The sequence below is a fragment of the Bidens hawaiensis genome, unplaced genomic scaffold (assembly GCF_021521415.1).
Source record: "Bidens hawaiensis isolate Kalapana, Puna unplaced genomic scaffold, B.hawaiensis_p1.1 tig00020890_1, whole genome shotgun sequence".
In the NCBI taxonomy this organism is placed as follows: domain Eukaryota; kingdom Viridiplantae; phylum Streptophyta; class Magnoliopsida; order Asterales; family Asteraceae; genus Bidens; species Bidens hawaiensis.
In genome coordinates, this window is record NW_027493216.1 from 238,828 (window position 1) to 259,278 (window position 20,451).

The following is a 20,451-nucleotide window of genomic DNA, read 5'->3' on the forward strand; positions in this document are numbered from 1 at the left end:
AACTTCGATGTCAAATTCTTGGAGTACTAGGATCCATCGGATGAGTCTAGGTTTGGCATCTTGTTTGTTGAATAGGTATCGTATTGCGGCATGATCGGTGTTAACTATGGTTTTGGAAAGAACTAGGTATGATCTAAATTTTTCAAAGGCAAATACTACTGCTAGTAACTCTTTTTCAGTTGTGGTATAATTCTCCTGTGCATCGTTAAGAGTTTTACTGGCATAGTAAATTGGGTGAAAGTGTTTTTCTTTGCGTTGTCCGAGTACGGCTCCAACTGCAAAGTCACTTGCATCGCACATGATTTCGAATGGAAGGGTCCAGTCGGGTGTGGTCATGATTGGTGCGTTGACAAGTTTGTCTTTCAGTGTATTGAATGACTTAACACATTCCTCAGAGAAGACGAATGGTGCGTATTTCATTAGAAGTTTGGTCATAGGTCTTGAGATTTTTGAGAAGTCTTTTTTGAAGCGGCGGTAGAAACCGGCGTGACCTAGAAAACTTCTAATGGCTTTGACTGAAGTTGGTGGTGGGAGTTTGGATATGGTTTCTATTTTGGCCCTATCAACTTCTAGTCCGTTTTGAGAAATCTTGTGACCTAGAACAATGCCTTCCTTTACCATAAAGTGGCATTTTTCCCAGTTGAGCACTAGATTTACTTCTTCACACCTAGCTAGCATTTTGTCTAGGTTTTTCAGACAATGATCGAAGGAATCTCCAAAGACTGAGAAGTCGTCCATGAAAACTTCCATAGAGTTTTCGATCATTTCATGAAAGATTGCCACCATGCAGCGTTGGTAGGTGGCTGGAGCATTACATAATCCAAATGGCATTCTTCGGTAAGCGAAGGTTCCGTATGGACATGTAAAAGTAGTTTTCTCCTGATCTTCAGGAGCAATGGGAATCTGAAAGTATCCGGAAAATCCATCAAGAAAACAGTAGAACATTTTTCCAGATAATCGTTCGAGCATTTGATCTATGAAAGGAAGTGGAAAATGATATTTTCTTGTGGCATCATTAAGCTTCCGGTAATCGATGCAAACTCGCCAGCATGTGATGGTCCTCATTGGTATTTGTTCGTCCTTCTCGTTCATTACGACTGTCATTCCTCCCTTCTTGGGTACTACCTGAACGGGACTAACCCAAGGTGAATCCGAGATTGGGTAGATTAATCCGGCGTCAAGCAGTTTGATTACTTCCTTCTTCACCACATCTTGCATGTTGGGGTTGAGACATCTTTGATGTTGGACCACGGGTTTGTATTCTTCCTCCATGAGGATTTTTTGGGTACAAAATGAAGGACTGATGCCCTTGATATCCATGATCTTCCATGCGATAGCCTTCTTATGGTTTTTGAGAACTTTAAGAAGTTCGTCTTTCTCTTCTTTAGAAAGGTGAGATGAAATAATTATTGGGAGTTGAGAATCTTTCTCTAGAAAGGCGTATTCGAGTTGTTTTGGCAGTTCTTTTAACTCTAAGGCTGGTGGTTCTTCGATTGATGGTTTTGATTTTTCATTGTTTTCAATGATTTCGTATATCGTTTCTGATTCTTCGTGGAAGTTGTTATTGAAATTTTCATTTTCTAAAATGGGTTTGTTTAGTGTTTTGTCTAAGACTTGTGTTTCTAGGGGAGTATTGATGGAGGAATCTCGCATATAGCAACTTACGATGGACTCTATGATATCAACACAGTATAAGGTGTCATCGTGTTGTTGCGGATATTGCATAGATTTTCCTATGTCAAAAGTGATTGCCTCGTCATTGACCCTAAGAGTGAGTTTGTCGGTGCAAACATCTATGATAGCCTTTGCGGTGGCTAAAAAGGGTCTTCCTAAAATCAGAGGTACACTTTTGTCTTCCTCCATGTCTAGAATCACAAAATCTACTGGGAAAACGAACTTGTCAATTTTGACAAGCATGTTTTCAATAATGCCCCGAGGATATTTAATGGATCGGTCAGCTAACTGAATGCTCATGCGGGTGGGCTTTGGTTCTCCTATCCCTAGTTTTGCAAAAACCGCATAAGGCATCAAATTAATACTAGCTCCTAGGTCAGCTAGGGCATTGCTAACAGATAAATTTCCTATGAGACAAGGGATAGTAAAGCTCCCTGGATCGGTCATCTTTGTCGGTAGCTTGCTTTGGAGGATAGCTGAACATTCTTCACTTAGGGTGACATGCGAGAGCTCCTCCAGCTTTCTTTTGTTTGTCAACACTTCTTTGAGAAACTTGGCGTATTTTGGCATTTGAGCAATAGCTTCGACAAAAGGGATGTTGATATGGAGTTGCTTAAAAAGTTCTAGAAACTTCCCATAGTGGGCTTCCAATCACTCCTGCTTCAGTCTTCCAGTTATGGAATAGGTGGAACATAGGTTCGGACTGGTTCCTTAGGCTGTAATGTGCTTGTTGGGGTCAGTCTTTCCTGCGTTTCATCAGGAGAATTTTTCTCCAAATTTGGTGGAACAACAGTGGTTGTACCACTCCTGAGTGTGACGGCGTTAGCGGTCGCATTCGGGTTGGTGATTGTATTGCTTGGAAGAGTGCCAGGTGGTCTTTTGGATAATTGTCGGGCAGTTTGTCCGATTTGGGTTTCTAGGTTCTGAAGCGATGCTTGTTGACTTTTGAGATCGGCTTCATGTTTTAATAATACTCCGCTGATATCAACAACTCTTGAGTCGGCTTTCTTCTCTGCTTCATTTGTTTTGGTCATCAATTGGATTAGCATTTCTTCGATCTTCGAGTAGCTTAGGTTTTGATGGCTACTAGAACTTTGATCTTGAAATTGAGGTTTAGGTTGGAAGGGTTGATTCATAGGTCTCTTTTCGAATCCGGATAAAGGTTGAGTGTTACCTCCGTTTTTCCAGCTGAAATTCGGGTGGTTTCTCCATCCTGGATTGTAGTTATTGCTGAAAGCGTTGTTCTGTCGAGCGATGAAATCGACTTCTTCCATGGCCATAATGACTTGTTTACAATCACTCGTCTTATGACTTCCTCCACAAGTGTCACAGGTGAGTCTGGTTTTTGATAGTTCGGCTTGAAGTTGTTCGAATTTTTTAGAAAGAGCTTCAAGTTATGCTGTGACAAGAGTGTTGGAGTCAACGTGGTGTATTCCTTTATGGGTAGGTGCAGATCTTGGTTTGTTGTAAGCGAAACTCTTCTTTGCGGCCTTTTCCGGGACTTCAAATGTTTCGTTAGGTGATTTGGATCCCAGGTCTCCACCAGCGATCTGGTCGATGGCCTGTTTGTTTTGACTGGATTGTGCGTCAAAGAAAGTTTGGACTTGTAACCATACGCTCAGTCCATGATGTGGGCATCTTCTCAGAAGACTTTTATATCTTTCCCATGCTGCGTGTAGCGATTCATCATCATTGGTCCGGACTCCGGTAATGCTGGCTCGGTATTTGGCAGTTTTGTCAGGCGGAAAATATTTGAGGAGAAACTGTTCAACCATCTGGTCCCAAGTGGTGATGGAACCAGAAGAAAGAGATTTTATCCATTCTAGGGCTTGGCCCCTTAGAGAGAAAGGAAAGAGTTTGAGTTTGATTTGATCGTCTGAACAGTTTTGGATTTTAAAAGTTCCGCAGATTCGTAGAAATCGAGATATGTGAGAAAGAGGATCTTCGTCGAGGAGACCATGAAATTGAACTGAATTTTCTACCATATGAATGGTGCTTGATTTTATTTCGAAATTTTCGGTAATTTCGGGTGGAGCCACTCCATTGCCATAGCCTTCGAGAGTTGGCTTGGCATACTGGCTCATGTTCGGCTCATTGTTCTGGGCCGCCATCATTTATTCGGTTTGATTTTCTAATGATGCGGTGGCGTCTACTGATTCGTCTTTGATTGCTTCTGCGGTTTCTGTAGTCCGTTTACGAGTTCGTCGACGAAAGAGCCGTTCCGGTTCAGAAAGTGGAGAAACAAGCTCGGGCTCAAAAGTAGAGGACATACATGGGACTAAATCAAAATTACACTAAAGTAAAAGTTAGTTAAAGTTAGTCTAAGTTGAACAATAAGTTAAGCTATTTTAAACTAAACTAATGTCTAAGTTAGTTAAACTATTTCAAAAGTAAGGTAAATAAAGGTTAAAAATTAGGCTAGCCGTAAAATTATATAGTTTAATATTTAGTAAAATTTAAAGATAAAATAAAAGTTAAAAATTTGTACAATTATAGAGAATGATTAAATTAAAACTTGGATCGTTCTTAGAAACGTACCGTGTCCCCGGCAACGGCGCCAAAAACTTGATGATGATGTGTGTGCTAGTGGTATAAAATATGAAAGGTTGGATATTTAGCTTTTGCACAAGATCGTGTTTTAAATTTATAAAAGTGATTTCTACAAAGACTAAACACACACAAAATAGGCAAGTGTACCTATCGTATATGTAGAAAAGTATTGGTAAGAACCAAGTATCGATCTGTGGACACAAAGGTTTCTAATAATAAATCGTTGTTTTACTTCAATCGGATGTTTTAATCATTTTTGGGGTTGATTTTTTAAACTTTTTATAAAATATAAATACTTATATATATAAATATAGGTGACCGAGACAAGAGATTCTAAACGAGTTGTTCAATTATGCGAAGGTTACCATCTAAGATCAAGAATCCACTCCATTTTAGCATTGATAATTAATATGTAGACATGTGATAAACTTGCCGTAGCAATATATGATAGATAGCTCCTTAAGCTTTAAGTGAGCATCTTTGGCACTAAGGAGATGGTATGCGCATTTTAAAGTCCACCCTTTCCTAATGTCATGCCATCTCAATGATGTCGATTTGAGTTGACAAGTAGTTTCGTAAAGTAGAAAGATTAGGATTGACTTCGATTTCTCAAATACCAATTCTAACAACTTCGGGTGGTTGTAGTTCATCACACAACCTCCCCTTGGTTGATTTATGTAGGTTATAATTACACATTCCGTTAACATATGGTTTCTTTAACTAATTTGATATCCTAAGCAAAGCCATTTTCGGATTACCAAGGTTTAGAAAAATACACCATAACTTATATCTCATCATTTCTAAGTACAATATAAGGATCCATGTTTCGATAATGTATCAAAGTATTTCTATCTTTTAAGAACATGGATCGATCATGAACGATTGCCAAAGATATTGACAACCACCAACTTTGATTTAGTGATTTAAGATGGTGAAACATTTCTCATCAATAGATAATTGTAATATAACCATGTACTTTACTAGACTACATCACATGTCTTGGTTAATTATCAAGTAAAACAAAGCTTCTTCATAGATTTTAGATGGTAAAAGGAGTTTAGCTCATAATGAGCATAGTGATAAACATTAAGATGATTGATAATAACAAATACATGATTAAACTTGGAACAATCTAACCAAATGTAGATGAATCCTTCTTCTTAATGATGGTAATGATGGTTGATGATGATGATTAGTGGTGATGACCTCCAAACCTTCAAACTCTTCACTAGATCTTCAAATTGAGTGTTAGTGTGTGTTTTTATAAGTGAAAACCGGAGAGAATTCTTTTCAAGGCACACCAAATGAGTGCAACATGAGCCACTATTTATAGGCATTCTGGATGGTGAGGCACGGCCCCGTGCTTGATGAGAACACCCCCGTGCATTTTTATGACATGTGCCAGATTTGTTTTGTTTTTTCTGTGACGTGGCCACGGCCCCGTGGTTGGTAGGCACGACCCCGTGATTTTTAGTGACATGTACTCAATTCTTATTTGTCTTTTCTGTGTTCTCGTCCACGGCCCCGTGCATGATGAGCACGGCCCCGTGCTTTTGCTTCCAGATTTTGTCTTTTCTTGTGTCAGAAGCTTGGGGGCGTGTTTCTTTGTTTTCTTCTGTTTTTCTTCGTCTTTTTGCTTGTTTCTTCGTTTGAGGCTTGGTTTCACCTGAAATTATGTTTTATTATGATAAGTAGTCTTTTATGCTATGTTATTGGATAGAAATTGCAGTTTTTAGAGATTATTTGATGCCGAAAAGATGTATATTTATATATACATCACCCTAATAATATCTAAGATAGAAAAGTGCAGTAATTTATATAGTATAAAAGTATTAAAGTACGAACGTATGTATGACTTATGTAATAAAAGTAAATTAGTAAAGTAATTATTATGTACATTCGGATGCATAATTGAAGGTAAGTGTATGTATTGTATAATGTGTGATTAACTAGAACTCACTCAGCGTAGCTGACTTTTAGTATGCACGCAGGTGAGTAGATTGAGGCAGTTCGCTTGATGAGGACACATGACATCGAATTGAAGACACTGGCGTCTCAAGGGAATGTTATGATGTTTTAAAGACTAAGTTTTGTTTTAAATGACTATGAATGTTTGATAAGACAAGATTTGAAAGTTATGTATGTTTTATGGTTGAAGTTTTATATTCCGCGAAAAGTTTTAATTAACTCTGATATTTAGAACTATGTTTATTAGTAAATCCAACATCAAATGTAGGGTACCGGTAACGGGTACTTACATAAAATATCGCACCCTCATGTCAAGTAAGTTAAAATGACAAAATTACCCCTAAGGGCAAATTAGACGGATGGTGTTAAAATTTGAAACATTGACACATGTATTCCTCGTACATAGCTCACTCAAGTTGTGGTTAGGGTTTTGTTGTTCTCCATTCATATTTCAATTCTCAATTTCTCATCGCATGCTGCTCTTGTGTCAAAATCAAAATCAAATCAATCACATGCCCTGGTACCTATATTCACGTCTTCCTTAATCTTAATTACTCTCCAATGTTATTTAATTTCATTTATAAAAATGTTTCATCCCCTGCAACAACTTATCGCAAGCTCCACCTGCGATACCAATTATTCCAATTTACAACCACAACTTCAAATCAACACTCATTCACCATCAAGTACCTTATAAACTCATGTGGGTTTTCTTCAGAATCTGCAATTTTAGCTTCCAAAGGTCTAGATTTATCGAAATCCCCAAAAACAGCAGACTCTGTTCTTGCCATTCTTTATAATCAAGGTTTCACCAAATCCCAAGTTTCGAAAGTTATTTCGAGTCACCCGAGGATATTATTATGTGATCCTGAAACAACCCTTTTGCCCAATTTCAAAATCTTGAGTAAATTAGGGTTTTCAAATGCTGATCTTGCTGCGATTGTGGCCACTAGACCGAGAAGTGTTATGCGCGGAAAGTTTCAAGATACCGCCTTGCAGTCGGTTAATTATTTAAGAAATGTTTTAGGGTCGGATGATAAGGTTATTAATGCCATTATGCGGTTCCCGCAGGCTTTAACTTACGATTTACGAGTTTACGGTGCGGAAAATATACAATTGTTGTTGGAAATAGGGGTTCCGGAGTTGAGAATAAAAAGTATGTTGACACAACAGCCCAGGACTTTCTTTACATCTGCTGATAGATTTAGGACAGTTGTGACAAATGTGAAGAAGATAGGATTTGACCCGACGAAGTCGAGGTTTCTTTGGGCGATTCATGCTTTTAGGGCTATGAGCAAATCCACATGGGATAAGAAAGTTGAGCTTTATGAGAAGTGGGGTTGGTCTAAAGATGAGATTTTGATGGCGTTTGAGAGGAATCCGGGGTGTATGATGGCTTCAACGGATAAGATTACAAGAATCTTGGAGTTTCTTATGAACACGATGGGTTGGAAAAGAAGTTATCTTATTCAGTCGCCGTATGTTATTTGTTATAGTTTAGAAAAGAGGATTGTCCCTAGGTGTATGGTTTTTAAGCGTTTAAAAGAAAAAGGGTTGATTGATGAAAATGATGATTCTTGCTATACGCAGACTCGGTGGTTGATGTGTTCGGAAACTTCGTTTCTTAAGTGGGTTGTGAAGAGGCATGAAGAGGAAGCCTCTGAACTGTTGGAAGTGTATCAGAAACATTTGAATGAGGCAAATTGATTGTCATTTGACTCTTGATATTGTATTTCAGGTTTTGTAGTTCTAATTTTGATCAGAACTTGTAAAAAGTTTTGTGTAATTCACCTTCTCATTGGTTTTAATTGCACTATGTCTTTGATGTTCTATAACTCTCTTCTCATTTCAAGTGATTCTTAGTTTCATAGACAATACTGAGGTATGTTAAATTTGACAAAAACCTGTGTTACTTGATCAGTTATGATCAATAGCATAGTGTATGAATTAGCTATTGGTTTTAAACTTTACCTTGTTATAACCTTTTTGTGTGTAAATTAATTTGTTTAGTAATTTGTAATTTTGTACACCTTTTGAGTGGTACTGGTAGGTATATATGGGCGCCATGCACATGTGCAGAAGCAATGCCAGATCTAAATTATCAGTTAAACAAAGTCCATGATCAGCCATAACAATCGCAAAGCATATAACATTCACTATTTCAACTTTTAACAATTTCTTTCACAATGCCCTTGCCTTTCTCACCGTAGGCGCACTTATGTCAGCGGTGTAGTGTATACTATACAAGCTTGGAAAAGATGTCAGTTGCATATTTTCTTTCATATACCATAAAAAGATACGGATCAGGAGCATACGAAAAGTACAAACTCTTGGGACCTACTTCTAAAATCAAGGCCTTGACCTAACCGGTAATAAAAACACATGTTTGGTCTTGATTCGATATGCTTGCATAGCTCCAAGTATGTTTAAAAAGGAACAAAACAATTTCTTTTACGTGCTATTAATTATAAGTACTAAATCTGTTGACTTGTCAAAGTCAAAAACCAAATATGATAAAGATGCCAGTGTACTAAACTACTAATATTGTCACTGCACAACCATAAATTTGGAGCCCCTGAATTATTTATTGCAATCCATGAATGTGTAGCCCGTATTGATATTGTGGTTTCGGTCCAACTGGGTAAACCATCCGAGACCGGTAGAATCATACCAACCGAAAACTGAATGTAAAAGATTAGTATGGTTCATGGGTTACATCAGGGCAGTCTCCGAGATTTCGAGTGCTTAAGACGAGTACTAAAACTTACTTCAAACCAAGATATTTTTAGCAATAAACAAAAACCAAATTATTTTTAGCAATAAACAAATACAAAACAAAGTTAAACCATAAACAAAACAAAATTATTCCAAGATTAAACCTATTGTGAACTACTGGGCTTAAAAGTAAGGAGTTAAGTCTACCGGCTAATTACTATCTAACTAAGACCATCCGTAGTGGAGGCTTTATGGGGTCATAAAGCCTAGGAACACCGCCCACCAGGCTTTATGGAGGCGTTTTGATTATTTATTTTTGGGTGGCGTTTTGTAGATAACACTGGTAATAGGCATGAGAATTAAAAAAAACAAATAAACAAAGTTATGGAAAGTTATGAATGCTTTATGACTACACTTGCTTTTTGTAAAAAGCCATAACTATGACTAGGCGCCACGTGGCGGATAATGCCTGGGAGTGAAGCTTTATGACTACTCATAGTCTAGATAGGTTGTGACTAAATTTGAGTAACTTATAACTTCAGCCGTAACCATTAAGTAAGTAATTACTTGTGGGCTAAGTAACTAAACTAACTTTTTAAAGATTAAAAAAGGTACTAAGTTTGAAACAGATATTGGATTACCAATTAATTTTTGTCTTTTTAGATTTCAGGCCCCTCTCGATAACGGGCCCTCAAGTGGCATGCATAGCCTACCTCTGGGCCGTTCATGGTTACTTTTGTTTCTTGAAATGCTGTCTCCATTTTAGTCTAGATCTTATCGCTTCGGTATAGTCTTGAACCCAAGCAACAACATCACTGTTGTTGCCGCCTTAATCACTGCCATCTTCACATGTCATCATTAACAGCCATAAAAAAGATAGATATGTTCTCTCTCTAAAATGATTCAATCCGAACCAAATGATACCTTTTTTAAAATTTAAAATCGTCTGTTTTAACCCGATATCATTTTGTTCACAATTCGTTTATATCCCCGTTACCCTACCCCCAACCCATATGTGTTGTTTTTAACGCATGCTGGGGTTAAAAGCTAAATTTGTTAAAATGTTATCAAATTATCCCGAGTTTTTTTTATCAAAGATTGGGCGGGGTGGAAAAATCATTTACCAAAATGCGTGATTTAAAAAGTATATATTAAAATGGGAAATGTTTCATTTATTCCTTTATTTAACTAATCTAATATAACTTCTTTCTTATTTTTTTATTTCATCAGTCAATTATTATTATCTTCTTTTATGATCTCCCCAGTCAACTGTAGACTTTATTTATTTTATCTAATTAGTTATAATTTCCTTTTTATTTTTAATTACGTCCAGATAAAATAAAAACAAAATAATAAGCAAAATGAAGGTTAAAAATGAAATAAACGTCCTAAAACAAAACTTATAAATTAATGTAAATGTAATAATTTTTTATTTGTCGTTCTTTAACCTAAGAAGTCAGGATAATCGACTTTTTATTTTAGCAAACTAAACTATACCTATACCTATACCTAGTTGTATTATGGATTAAATGCAAATCTAGTTGGGTAAAAAACTTATAAATATTTATGAATCAATATTACGGTTGATATGGTTTTTGAAAAAATATTAAATATAAATGTGGGCTTTTCACCCTTTCATTCCGAAAGATCTGATTCTGCCGGATTCAACTCTCCCAATCCACCATTCTCGGCGTTTATGCCACCGCTTCCGTCCTGGTGGTCTCCTTCGTCTGGCTACTCGCTGGTTGGTACTCAATTCATACTGCTATCTGTATACCCCACTACTTAATTTGTTACGTTTGCATTCTAATTGCTTGAATTCATTATTATATTTTGGTTATTCATATATCATGCTTAATTTTAATAAATGAATGCCAGATCTTTGTAAGTTTCATTTTTCTAGTAAGTTATGACTTTCTTTTTATGTTTTTGCAGTTTGTAAGTGACATTGTTTTATTTATTGTGCTTCAATTTAAGATCCTGAAAACTACTTTTCAAGATGATATTTATAAATCTGTTTGACATCTCAAGTCAAATTATTCAAGATGTGTTATTAGCTAATTTAATATAAACAGACTAATTTCTAATGATAGTTAGATGAAAGTAACAGGCAGCTGTAACATGTGATGTGAGTTCTGAAACAGTCATTCACGCTTGTTCTTGTAATGTCACGACAGGGCGGTTTCCCAAAATATCAAAAGTGGACAAAATTCTCATGTGCTGGTGGGTTTTCACCGGCGGCCTCACGCATATGATCCTCGAGGGTTATTTTGTTTTCACCCCAGAGTTTTTCAAGCAGAAGAATCCTACTTACCTTGCAGAAGTCTGTAAGTTCTTGATATACTTGCTATTTTGCAACTCTAATCATCAATTTTATCTTCGTTAATTAATTTGAATGTGTGTCTTTACAACTCTCAGGGAAAGAATACAGCAAAGGCGACTCCAGATATGTTGGAAGGGATTCAGCAGTAATTGCTGTCGAAGGAATTACTGCTGTTCTGGAGGGTCCTGCTTGCATTCTAGCCGCGTATCTTCACTTTTCATTACCTTTTTAACGTTGTTTTTGTTAATTAATATTGTCATTTATTAAAAATTTGAAATTTTATAGGTATGCTATAGCCACAAGAAAATCATACAGTCACTTGCTTCAGATAGCTATTGCTCTTGGACAACTCTATGGAACAGCTGTTTATTTCATAACATCTTACCTAGAAGGCGACAACTTTGCTGCAAGCACGTATTACTATTATTTTTATTACGTCATCATGAATTCATTTTGGGTTTGGATACCCTCCCTCATTGTGATCCGGTCTTGGAAGAAGATATGTGCAGCAGTGCGCGTACAAGAACAGAAAAAGACCAAATCGCGTTAAAAGTTGTTGGATTTACCATTTTGCCCCAGATGTCACTTATTGTTCTGATTTATGAATGTTAACCATTTTGGGATTATTTATTGTTACGATCAGGAATTCTCAGAACTTAACCTGATTTCATTTGGGATTTGCAAACAAAATGCAAACCTCATTTCATTTAGGTCTGTTTTGAAGCTTGTGTTGTTTTTGTCTTTGTATTTCAAACTTTCAAAGTTAGATGAAGGTTGTTGGGTCACTTTGATACTTATGAGCATATTCCAGGGTGACGTGTTGTCAAAGACATTAACCCTAAACTGGTCACACTTAAAACCGTGCAATCTGGACATGACCCGTTTAACTCATTTATTTAAACAAATCAAAGGTTTGAGGAGTTGCAGTTAATGGGTTAAAAAGGGCTGGTGGAGCGAGGTTGATATGTTTAAATAATGGATTAAACATGTTAGCTCGAATACGCATAACATTCAAATAATGGGTTAAAACAAGTTTATATGTCAATCTGAACATGATTTGTTTGTTAAACGGGTTAGATATTTCTTGAACACGCTAGTGTCCCATGAACACAAATCAACAAAGCGATATTTTAATTTACCGAAAACAGTCTCATAAAAGATGGAGATAACAGACTCGCTTGAAGATTATAATAATATTCAAGTAAGGGATATCAATAAGCCAGAGGAGCACTGTTTCAAGGATGATGGTGTCGTTTCAGGTGAAAATACAATATTTGTTTTCAAAGTACAGACTTGGTTCTCACGATTATTTTAATTTTATTTAATTAACTTCATTATAAAATAAAATTTATTATATAAATTATGTAACACATATTAGACTAAGGGGTGTGGGGCTTTAGTGGGGGCTTTAGTGGGGGCAAGAACCAATAATATTATGACGTGTGGCAGAGAGAGAAATTGGATAAGGGGGGTGTTTGAGCCCCTGGTGTGGAGGGGCTCCAGCGAAATTTTTTTTTATTTTTTTATAAATATATTCAAACAACGTATTATTAAAAAAACTCATAAATTATTAAAAAAAACACACATTAATAAAAAAAACACATTAATATCTAAAAATAAAATAAAAATTAAAGTACTAAAAAGAAACATTCTTCTTATTCTTCGGCTTGGTCTTCTTCGATCAACCTCTTTCGGATACGTTCCTTTTGCTTTTCCATTAGCATTTGATCGACCGGATTTAGGTTACTGAAGTCTCTAGTAAGAAAGTCCAAATCTCTCATTCGAGTTTTTTCCTTTTTGTCATAAGAGACCACCTCCATGGTTTTGTTGAATTTATTGAGGGATTCAACAAGATTGGCGATGTTTACGGCTTCCCCCTCAGCCGGTTTTTTCCCCTTGGCGTCCCTTCCCAATGGCTGCCTCCTCGGTGGTGAAGACGTTTCCTCCTCCGCAATGTTTAGGTCGAATCCAACGCGGCAATCCGACCCGGTTGAAGTGCTATACGCTCCAGACGAACTAGTTTTAGTCCGTTTCGGCCCTACTTCCGCATCAAAGTCCGGCGCCACCAGCTCAACCCACTTGGAACACCTTTTCAACTTGTCCCACAACTTTAAATCGTCCCACGTCTTCACCATCCCATACCTCCGCAAACACTCCTGCTTCCACTCTTCGACTGTGAAATTGTAAACCGCCAAATCATCAGTGCCACTTGGTCTCATACGACCGCTGTTCCTGTTGAAAAGATTAGTAAACAAGCCGACAAATTTTCTGATTTCGGACCACCGACCCGAAATCATATCGGCGTTCCGCTCTGTACTCCCAACGAGCATGTAGAACGTCTCCCTAACCTTTGTCCAAAAAATCTTTCTCTGTTGGTAGTCGGCTGCAAAATGAATAAATAAATTAGATTTCCATTTAACTTTTTTATTTAACTTTTTTATTAAAAATCTTTTTTAAAAACGTTAAAACAATTACCGCAACGCTGATCCTTAGAAGTGACTATCCAAGCCCGACACAAGGCTTCCTTCTCATCCGATGACCACGGAGTGGTTTTCCGTTTCGTCCTCGGAGTCGAAGCCGGTCCCGACCCGTCCGTTGCAACTAGTTTTTTCCGGTGGACACGTCTTTTTGGTCCCGTAGCTTCACTGTGTGATTCTTGTGTCTCCGGAACAACAAAGTTAGAAGACGGTTGTGTGTTGGATGGTTGAAAGCCGGATGATTCTTGCGGCTCCGAATAAAACATCGGTTGGTGCGGTGACGACCATAAATCGTCGTCAAGATAATCTGAATCAAGGTTTGGGAACCAATTTCCAGCCATTTTTTTAAAAAAAAATTGAGAAGATGAATTGATTTTGGGTGAAGGTTTGAAGTTTTGGTATAAAAATGGGTGAAATGGAGTATAATTATATAGAAAATATATATTTTTTTTGTTTTTTTCGGCTCCCCAACGGTCCAAAAAACATCAAAAGGTGTGCTCCTCTCTCTCTTCTCCCGCTAACCGGCTCACGCCTGCCTTGTTTTTCCCGCTAGCGCCCTTGGTGGTGTGGTGTTAGCGCCTAGGGGCGCGAGCGGAGGGGCTCTAGCGCCCCCGTTGAAGCCCCACACCCCTCAGTCTTAAAGTAAACAGTAACAAACCAAAGTGTGTTCGAGTTTATGACATCAAAGTGCATCTAAACTCTAATGGTGCTTCAATCTTTTTAAGATTGATGGTTTGTGTTTTATTTGAGACAAGCTTTAAGATTGAAGTTATCAAATGTTTTATAACGTCTTTTTTTAAAGTTTTTATTCTTCTATACATTATACAAATATAAAAATTATTAAGCTTGATGACATTAAATAAGGTTGTAAACGAGCCAAGCTGCTTGCGAGTTATTCGAGATTAAATTGATAAAAAGCTTGAAATGAGTTGAGCCTAAATAAAACATGCTTAATTATTGAGTGTATTTATTAAGTTTTAACTCTTTTGGACTTTTATATATTAATTTCACACTACACAACCGAGCTTAGGCTCGTTCAGGTTTTCTCAATTATATAAATTAATTATTAAACATAGCCAGAAAAAAGACTCACATGCTGAGCTCAAGCTTTAGAAAATGTTTGAAGGGTCAGGCGAACCATCCCTCTCGTAAATCAAAACGAGTCAAGCTCGGGCTAGGTAGGTTATTTAATAATACTCCCGGTCACCCACAGTTGCCCAACAGGGGTCTGCGGAACTCCCGTCTGGAAAATATGTCAGCTTTCTTCTTATCTTCTTCTTCTTCTTCTTCTTCACCCATTGTTTCCTCAAGAACAACTCCAGCTCTTGTTCTAAAGAACCTACACAATTCACAATCAATTCGTCTTCTCAATTCCACTGGTTCCATCTTTAATCCAACAACACACTTCAAGCACAGACATCCATACGTTACATTATTATCAGTAAACGCCAGCTCATCCGCAACACAATCAACCACCGATGGTAAAACCTCCAGAAGAAGAAACAAAAAACCACAACCATTATTAAGCGAAGGAAGAGACGAAGACGATACGTTAGGGCGTGTTTGTCCTGGATGTGGTGTCTTTATGCAAGATGATAACCCTACACTACCTGGATATTATCAGAAAAAGAAACCAGAAATTGAAGACGAGGAGTTTGATTTAGCCGAAATCGAAGACGAATTACAAGATTTAGAAGAAGACCCAGATGAAGAAGAAGAAATCGAATTGGATGATGAATTTGATGAGATTGATGATGAGTTCGATTGGGATTCAGATTTTGAAGATGATGATGAAGATGATTTAAAAGAATTAGACGGGTTCACCGCCCCGGGTGTCGGGTATGGTAATATTACTGAAAAAGTACTCGAAAAGGCGAAGAAGGTTCGGGTTTCAAAATCCGAAAGGAAAAAACTGGTTAGAGAATCTAAATTATTGGAGAAAGAAGAGGTTACAGTTTGTGCGAGATGTCATTCTTTAAGAAATTATGGTCAGGTTAAGAACCAAACCGCTGAGAATTTGATACCCGATTTTGATTTCGACAAGTTGATAACCACCCGGTTGATGAAACCGACTGGGAATGCGGATTCCACGGTTGTGGTAATGGTTGTGGATTGTGTGGATTTTGATGGCTCGTTTCCGAAACGAGCTGCTAAATCTTTATTTGAGGCGTTGGAAGGTCGTGACGGTTTGCCAAGAACCAAGAAGTTGCCTAAACTGGTTCTTGTGGCTACGAAAGTGGATCTTTTACCTTCGCAGGTATCGCCCACTAGACTTGATCGATGGGTTCGGCACCGGGCTAGGGCTAATGGTGCACCGAAGCTAAACGGGGTGTATTTGGTTAGCTCGCGTAAGGATTTAGGTGTTAGGAATTTGTTGACTTTTGTTAAGGATTCGGCGGGACCGAGAGGGCATGTGTGGGTGATTGGGGCACAGAATGCAGGTAAGTCGACGTTGATTAATGCGTTTGCGAAGAAAGGTGGGGCGAAGTCTACTAAGCTTACTGAGGCTGCGGTTCCCGGGACGACACTTGGTATTTTGAGAATTGGAGGTGTGTTGTCGGCTAAGGCGAAAATGTATGATACGCCGGGGTTATTGCAACCGTATTTGATGTCCATGAGGTTGAATAGAGAGGAGCAAAAGATGGTTGAGATACGAAAGGAGTTGCGCCCTCGAACATATAGAATTAAGGCAAGTACCTGTTTATTTTTGTTGTTGTTGGTTTATATTCTTTAGCTTTATTGATGGTTGATAACTTGATATAGCAATATAGCATGCTAACTAAACATAAATAGTATTCTTTTGAGGTGGCAAACTCAAAACGAGTGGGTCAGTCTTATGCTTGTAAACGAACCAAATGTTCAATGACCTGTTCGTGAACTGTGCAGTAGGAAGTTTGATTATGTTATTTTTATATAATAAATGGACGGACCCAAACAAAATTTTTTAATGATTTTGTTAAGCGAACAAACATAAACCTATATGTCGTTCGTTCGTTCGTTCATTTATCTTCGTGAACGCTCGTTTACGTTCATTCATTTAAATTTCTTTATTTTCGATTGCTTACGTTCGTTGATTTACTTATTTGAATTTTTAGGTCCATTACTTTTTTGTAAGTTTTATTAATTATTTGCGAGCCCAAGTGCCCAACAGATTGATGTTCGTATTTACTTTTAATTGGTTTTCGCCCTGTTATGTTCATTTTTCTAAGTTCACTTATATTCGTTTGTTTATTTTCCCAAACCGTTCGTTCATACTATTAATGAAGAAACATAAATGAACACGAGTACATTCATTTTCTTAATGAATGAACTGACAAAAAACCCCAATCGTTTGTGTTTGATCGTTTGTTTGGTTAAAGTTAAGCGAACGAGCATGCACATACACCGTTCATGTTCGTCCAGTTCGTTTACTCGCCTGGTTAGGCGAATTGGGTAACAGCCGAAATGGGTTTAATCAGGCTGTTTTTTTTGTTCTTGTTTTAGTTTTGCAAATAATAAATATCATAAATTTGATTACGAAAGGCAATATCATAATAATTATAATAATTAGAATTTGTATATGTCACAGCAAGGGCAGGCGATACACGTCGGTGGTCTAGTGAGACTCGATCTAAATCAAGCATCAGTGCAAACAATATATGTGACAGTTTGGGCCTCCCCAAATGTTTCTCTGCATCTCGGTAAGATTGAAAACGCAGATGAAATTTGGAATAAGCATGCTGGTGTTAGATTACAGGTATGTGGATTGTGGTCTGCTTACTTTAAAGCATTTCTTAGAAAAAAACATTTTTTTAATTTATTTCTGAAAATGCTTGTTTGTATTTTTGTTTCAGCCACCAATTGGTGTGGATCGCGTGTCTGAATTAGGGAACTGGGAGTCAAGGGAAGTCAAAGTGTCTGGAATAAGCTGGGACGTGAACAGTGTCGACTTATCTTTTGCAGGTCTTGGTTGGTTTTCTGTGGGTTTAAAAGGTGACGCGACTTTGACATTGTGGACATTTGATGGCATTGAGATAACAACTCGAGAACCCTTGGTACTTGATCGTGCACAGTTTCTTGAAAGACCTGGCTTTTTGCTCCCAAAGGCCATATCAGAAGTCATTGCTAATGAAAGTAAAACTAAGTCCCAAAATGAAGACGCACTAGTCTAGAATTTAGTCGTTTGTTTGTGCTAAACATACTTGTTATTCTGGCTACACCAAAGGCAATGCCTTGCCATTTTCTTAGTGACAATTATGTGAGCTTTTTATTGCATATTATATACACGTTGCAAAACTGATTCTTGGATATCTTAGTGTTACATAGCTTTGTTGTACTTCATATTTTTTAATTAATAAAGTTTATACATCTAAGTCTTAACTTCGGATGAAATTTAAAAGACATACAACCAAGGTTGAGAGTCTAAACACTGTTATAATAAGCATACAAACAACAGCATCACTCCTACACCTGCTGCTCAGAATCCAACTGTTGTTGCTCATGTATCTGCATGTAAGCCTCAGAAAGTGCAACTGTATGCGGAAGTGCTTCTGCAACATCGATATCCTGCATCGCATACCTGACAGACACAAACATGTATCAATATTAACTTGAAATTCAATAAATCAAAATTCAAAATTGAAATGGAAAAAGGCTTACCAGAGCTTTTGAGACTTGTGCTGAACAAATACCTTGTGTGCTCCTTCACCTGGTTTACACTCATGCACAATGTTTGCAATCAAATCATACGTCGCACACGCTCTTTCATCATCCTTCAGCTCCAGATTCTTCAATGGGAAGGTAACTGGCACACAACAACTCAACAAATGAGTACAACATGATGATTAATCATATACAATAATAATATATAAATAAATAAAATAATAGGTATAAACAAAGTCCATCTATGATCTATCTCACCAAGGGTTGGATTTTTCTCCACCGTGAAGCGACGCATGTGCAAAATAAGATACTTCGGAAGTCTTGTAACACGGTATCTCATCTTGGTTACATGATCAGGACGCACGACTTCAGTTATGCTCTCCCCGTCAAACTTCTTCAGTATGTCCAAAAGTGAAACCTACAATAACAATACAAGACACCATTAAAGTCGATTCATAACTCAACATTTACAGGGAAATATTTACTTTTAAGAGTCTTAGATAAGTAATTACAAAAATACATATATACAAAAGACAGTCTGTTTTAGTGCTGACCAAAAGAAAAAAAATAATTCAAAGCACAAACCTGAGGATTTATTGGAGATGGTGGCAAGTCTAGTCCAAGCATCAAAAATGGCATTCTGCTTGTCTCGGCGCCATCTTTCGCAACCTCCAATTCTCCCAAGAAAAACAGGTTGCCATTCAAGTTATAAGCTGGTTCATGATCATATATAATATTTAAAAAGCTAGCTATGCTGCAAATAATTAAAGTGATCGGTATATACCTGAAAACACTGATGGATAATGCTGCTGCTGTTCTTTGTCCTTTTAAGGTCATTATGTAGCGTATTGAGAAGCCATGACATAAATTCAGCAGGATCAGACCGAAACAGTTTTTTACTAGCTTCCTTAACTGCTTCCAAAAATTCACGAGGGGAAACCTTTCGTTGGAAGTTCCTCGCATGCCATATCTTCCTTGTGAGCTCACCAAAGCGGTGAACAAGTAGAGATTTACTGTCCTCGTAGTTTTCAGGAATGAGAAAAAAGTTTCTCAACGGTGTCACTCGCATCAAAGACTGAATTGTCACATTAACAAAGCCAGTGTCCTGAATGTTATTAAGCCCCACCTAACAAATTCACGAAAAATATATCACAATCAGTATTAATCTTTAAAAAAATAATCATAAATAGTTAATCACATGACCATTGGCTAGCAATAATTAACGAAATAATTACCATTCCAGGAAGATAATATGAACCATCAAGAGCCCTTGACCATTGCCTATTTGTATCAAGTTGCTCAAGTTGGTCTTCGTTAAACTTCGGGTTAAGAACATGTTGAACATCTTCGAGTGAGGGATCACAAATCTCATAACCTTCAGGCAGGCAATAAACCTTTTCTGTCTGAAGATTAATGTAGACGTGATGTCCCGCTTCAAGGCTATGATTATATGCATGCGACTTACGCCCTCTTCCTTGAAAATACTTGCCGCATACCATGCATGCATACACGTTAAAATTTGACAGAGACATTGAACACTTTTTTTCAAAGTCAAAATCCAAGACCTGCAAAACACAACTAAATTATCAATTCAAAATCCTCTACATGGCAATATAATAGTAATAATAATAATAATAATAATAAATAATTTTAAAAGTGACAAATGAAATATAACCTGACGATTAATCGTATAAAGGAATGGGCAATCACGACGGATTTCGGTTGTTCTATTACGCGCAAATCCATGATCATTATCCTCGTCCTTGTCGAGTGGAACCAGTGCCGAACATCTATGCTTCTTCAACAGTTGGTCTTCATAGTATGGGGTGTTTTGGCGCTTCGTTTTCATCATCGTACGAAAAGACGTTCGGACGTTACTTTGTAAGTTGTAAGGTTTCGATCGGATCAAGCAAATAAGTTTCTGGGTTTTAAGGTTAATTACTTTCAGCCTTTCACGCGCAGCCCCTTGTTTTTTATAAGGCTGGGGTGTGGGGGCTTTAATGGGGGCTCCAACCAATAATATTATGACGTGTGGCAGAGAGAGAAACTGGATAAGGGGGGTGTTGGAGCCCCTAGCCCTGGTGTGGAGGGGCTCCAGCAGGG

General features: G+C 37.5%; 3 protein-coding genes and 1 pseudogene across 4 annotated transcripts; 3 read left to right on the forward strand and 1 right to left on the reverse strand.

Moving 5' to 3' along the window:
* Positions 1-6,596: 6,596 nt before the first annotated feature.
* On the forward strand, positions 6,597-8,262 carry LOC143561960 (transcription termination factor MTERF8, chloroplastic-like). The gene has a single exon (XM_077049907.1). It carries the CDS (start codon positions 6,754-6,756, stop codon positions 7,897-7,899), a length of 1,146 nt encoding a protein of 381 aa, XP_076906022.1. The 5' UTR covers positions 6,597-6,753; the 3' UTR covers positions 7,900-8,262.
* A 2,261-nt stretch (positions 8,263-10,523) lies between these two features.
* Positions 10,524-12,002, forward strand: LOC143561961 (putative 3-beta-hydroxysteroid-Delta(8),Delta(7)-isomerase; annotated as a pseudogene). Its single transcript, XR_013140395.1, has 4 exons — positions 10,524-10,651; positions 11,085-11,234; positions 11,326-11,434; positions 11,516-12,002. The product of XR_013140395.1 is annotated as a putative 3-beta-hydroxysteroid-Delta(8),Delta(7)-isomerase (transcript).
* Positions 12,003-14,959: 2,957 nt separating this feature from the next.
* Positions 14,960-18,028, forward strand: LOC143561970 (GTP-binding protein BRASSINAZOLE INSENSITIVE PALE GREEN 2, chloroplastic-like). Its single transcript, XM_077049911.1, has 3 exons — positions 14,960-16,400; positions 17,280-17,443; positions 17,541-18,028. Exons 1-3 carry the CDS (start codon positions 14,960-14,962, stop codon positions 17,856-17,858), a joined length of 1,923 nt encoding a protein of 640 aa, XP_076906026.1. The 3' UTR covers positions 17,859-18,028.
* Positions 18,029-18,101: 73 nt separating this feature from the next.
* LOC143561971 (uncharacterized) lies at positions 18,102-20,200 on the reverse strand. The gene is made up of 7 exons (XM_077049912.1): positions 20,024-20,200; positions 19,584-19,913; positions 19,134-19,474; positions 18,934-19,030; positions 18,607-18,766; positions 18,346-18,490; positions 18,102-18,265 (listed from the first exon to the last, which is right to left on the reverse strand). The coding sequence occupies exons 1-7, from the start codon at positions 20,198-20,200 to the stop codon at positions 18,151-18,153; spliced, it is 1,365 nt and encodes a 454-aa protein (XP_076906027.1). The 3' UTR covers positions 18,102-18,150.
* Between the last annotated feature and the right edge of the window lie 251 nt (positions 20,201-20,451).

Coding starts and splice junctions, on each gene's coding strand:
- LOC143561970 (XM_077049911.1), top strand. CDS start 14,960: ATGTCAGCTTTCTTCTTATCTTCTTCTTCTTCTTCTTCTTCACCCATT. Junction 16,401..17,279: donor AACATATAGAATTAAGGCAA/GTACCTGTTTAT, acceptor TGTCACAGCAAG/GGCAGGCGATACACGTCGGT. Junction 17,444..17,540: donor ATGCTGGTGTTAGATTACAG/GTATGTGGATTG, acceptor TTTTTGTTTCAG/CCACCAATTGGTGTGGATCG.
- LOC143561960 (XM_077049907.1), top strand. CDS start 6,754: ATGTTATTTAATTTCATTTATAAAAATGTTTCATCCCCTGCAACAACT.
- LOC143561971 (XM_077049912.1), bottom strand. CDS start 20,200: ATGATGAAAACGAAGCGCCAAAACACCCCATACTATGAAGACCAACTG. Junction 19,031..19,133: donor ATTATCCATCAGTGTTTTCA/GGTATATACCGA, acceptor CCTGTTTTTCTT/GGGAGAATTGGAGGTTGCGA. Junction 18,491..18,606: donor GGAGAAAAATCCAACCCTTG/GTGAGATAGATC, acceptor GTTGTGTGCCAG/TTACCTTCCCATTGAAGAAT.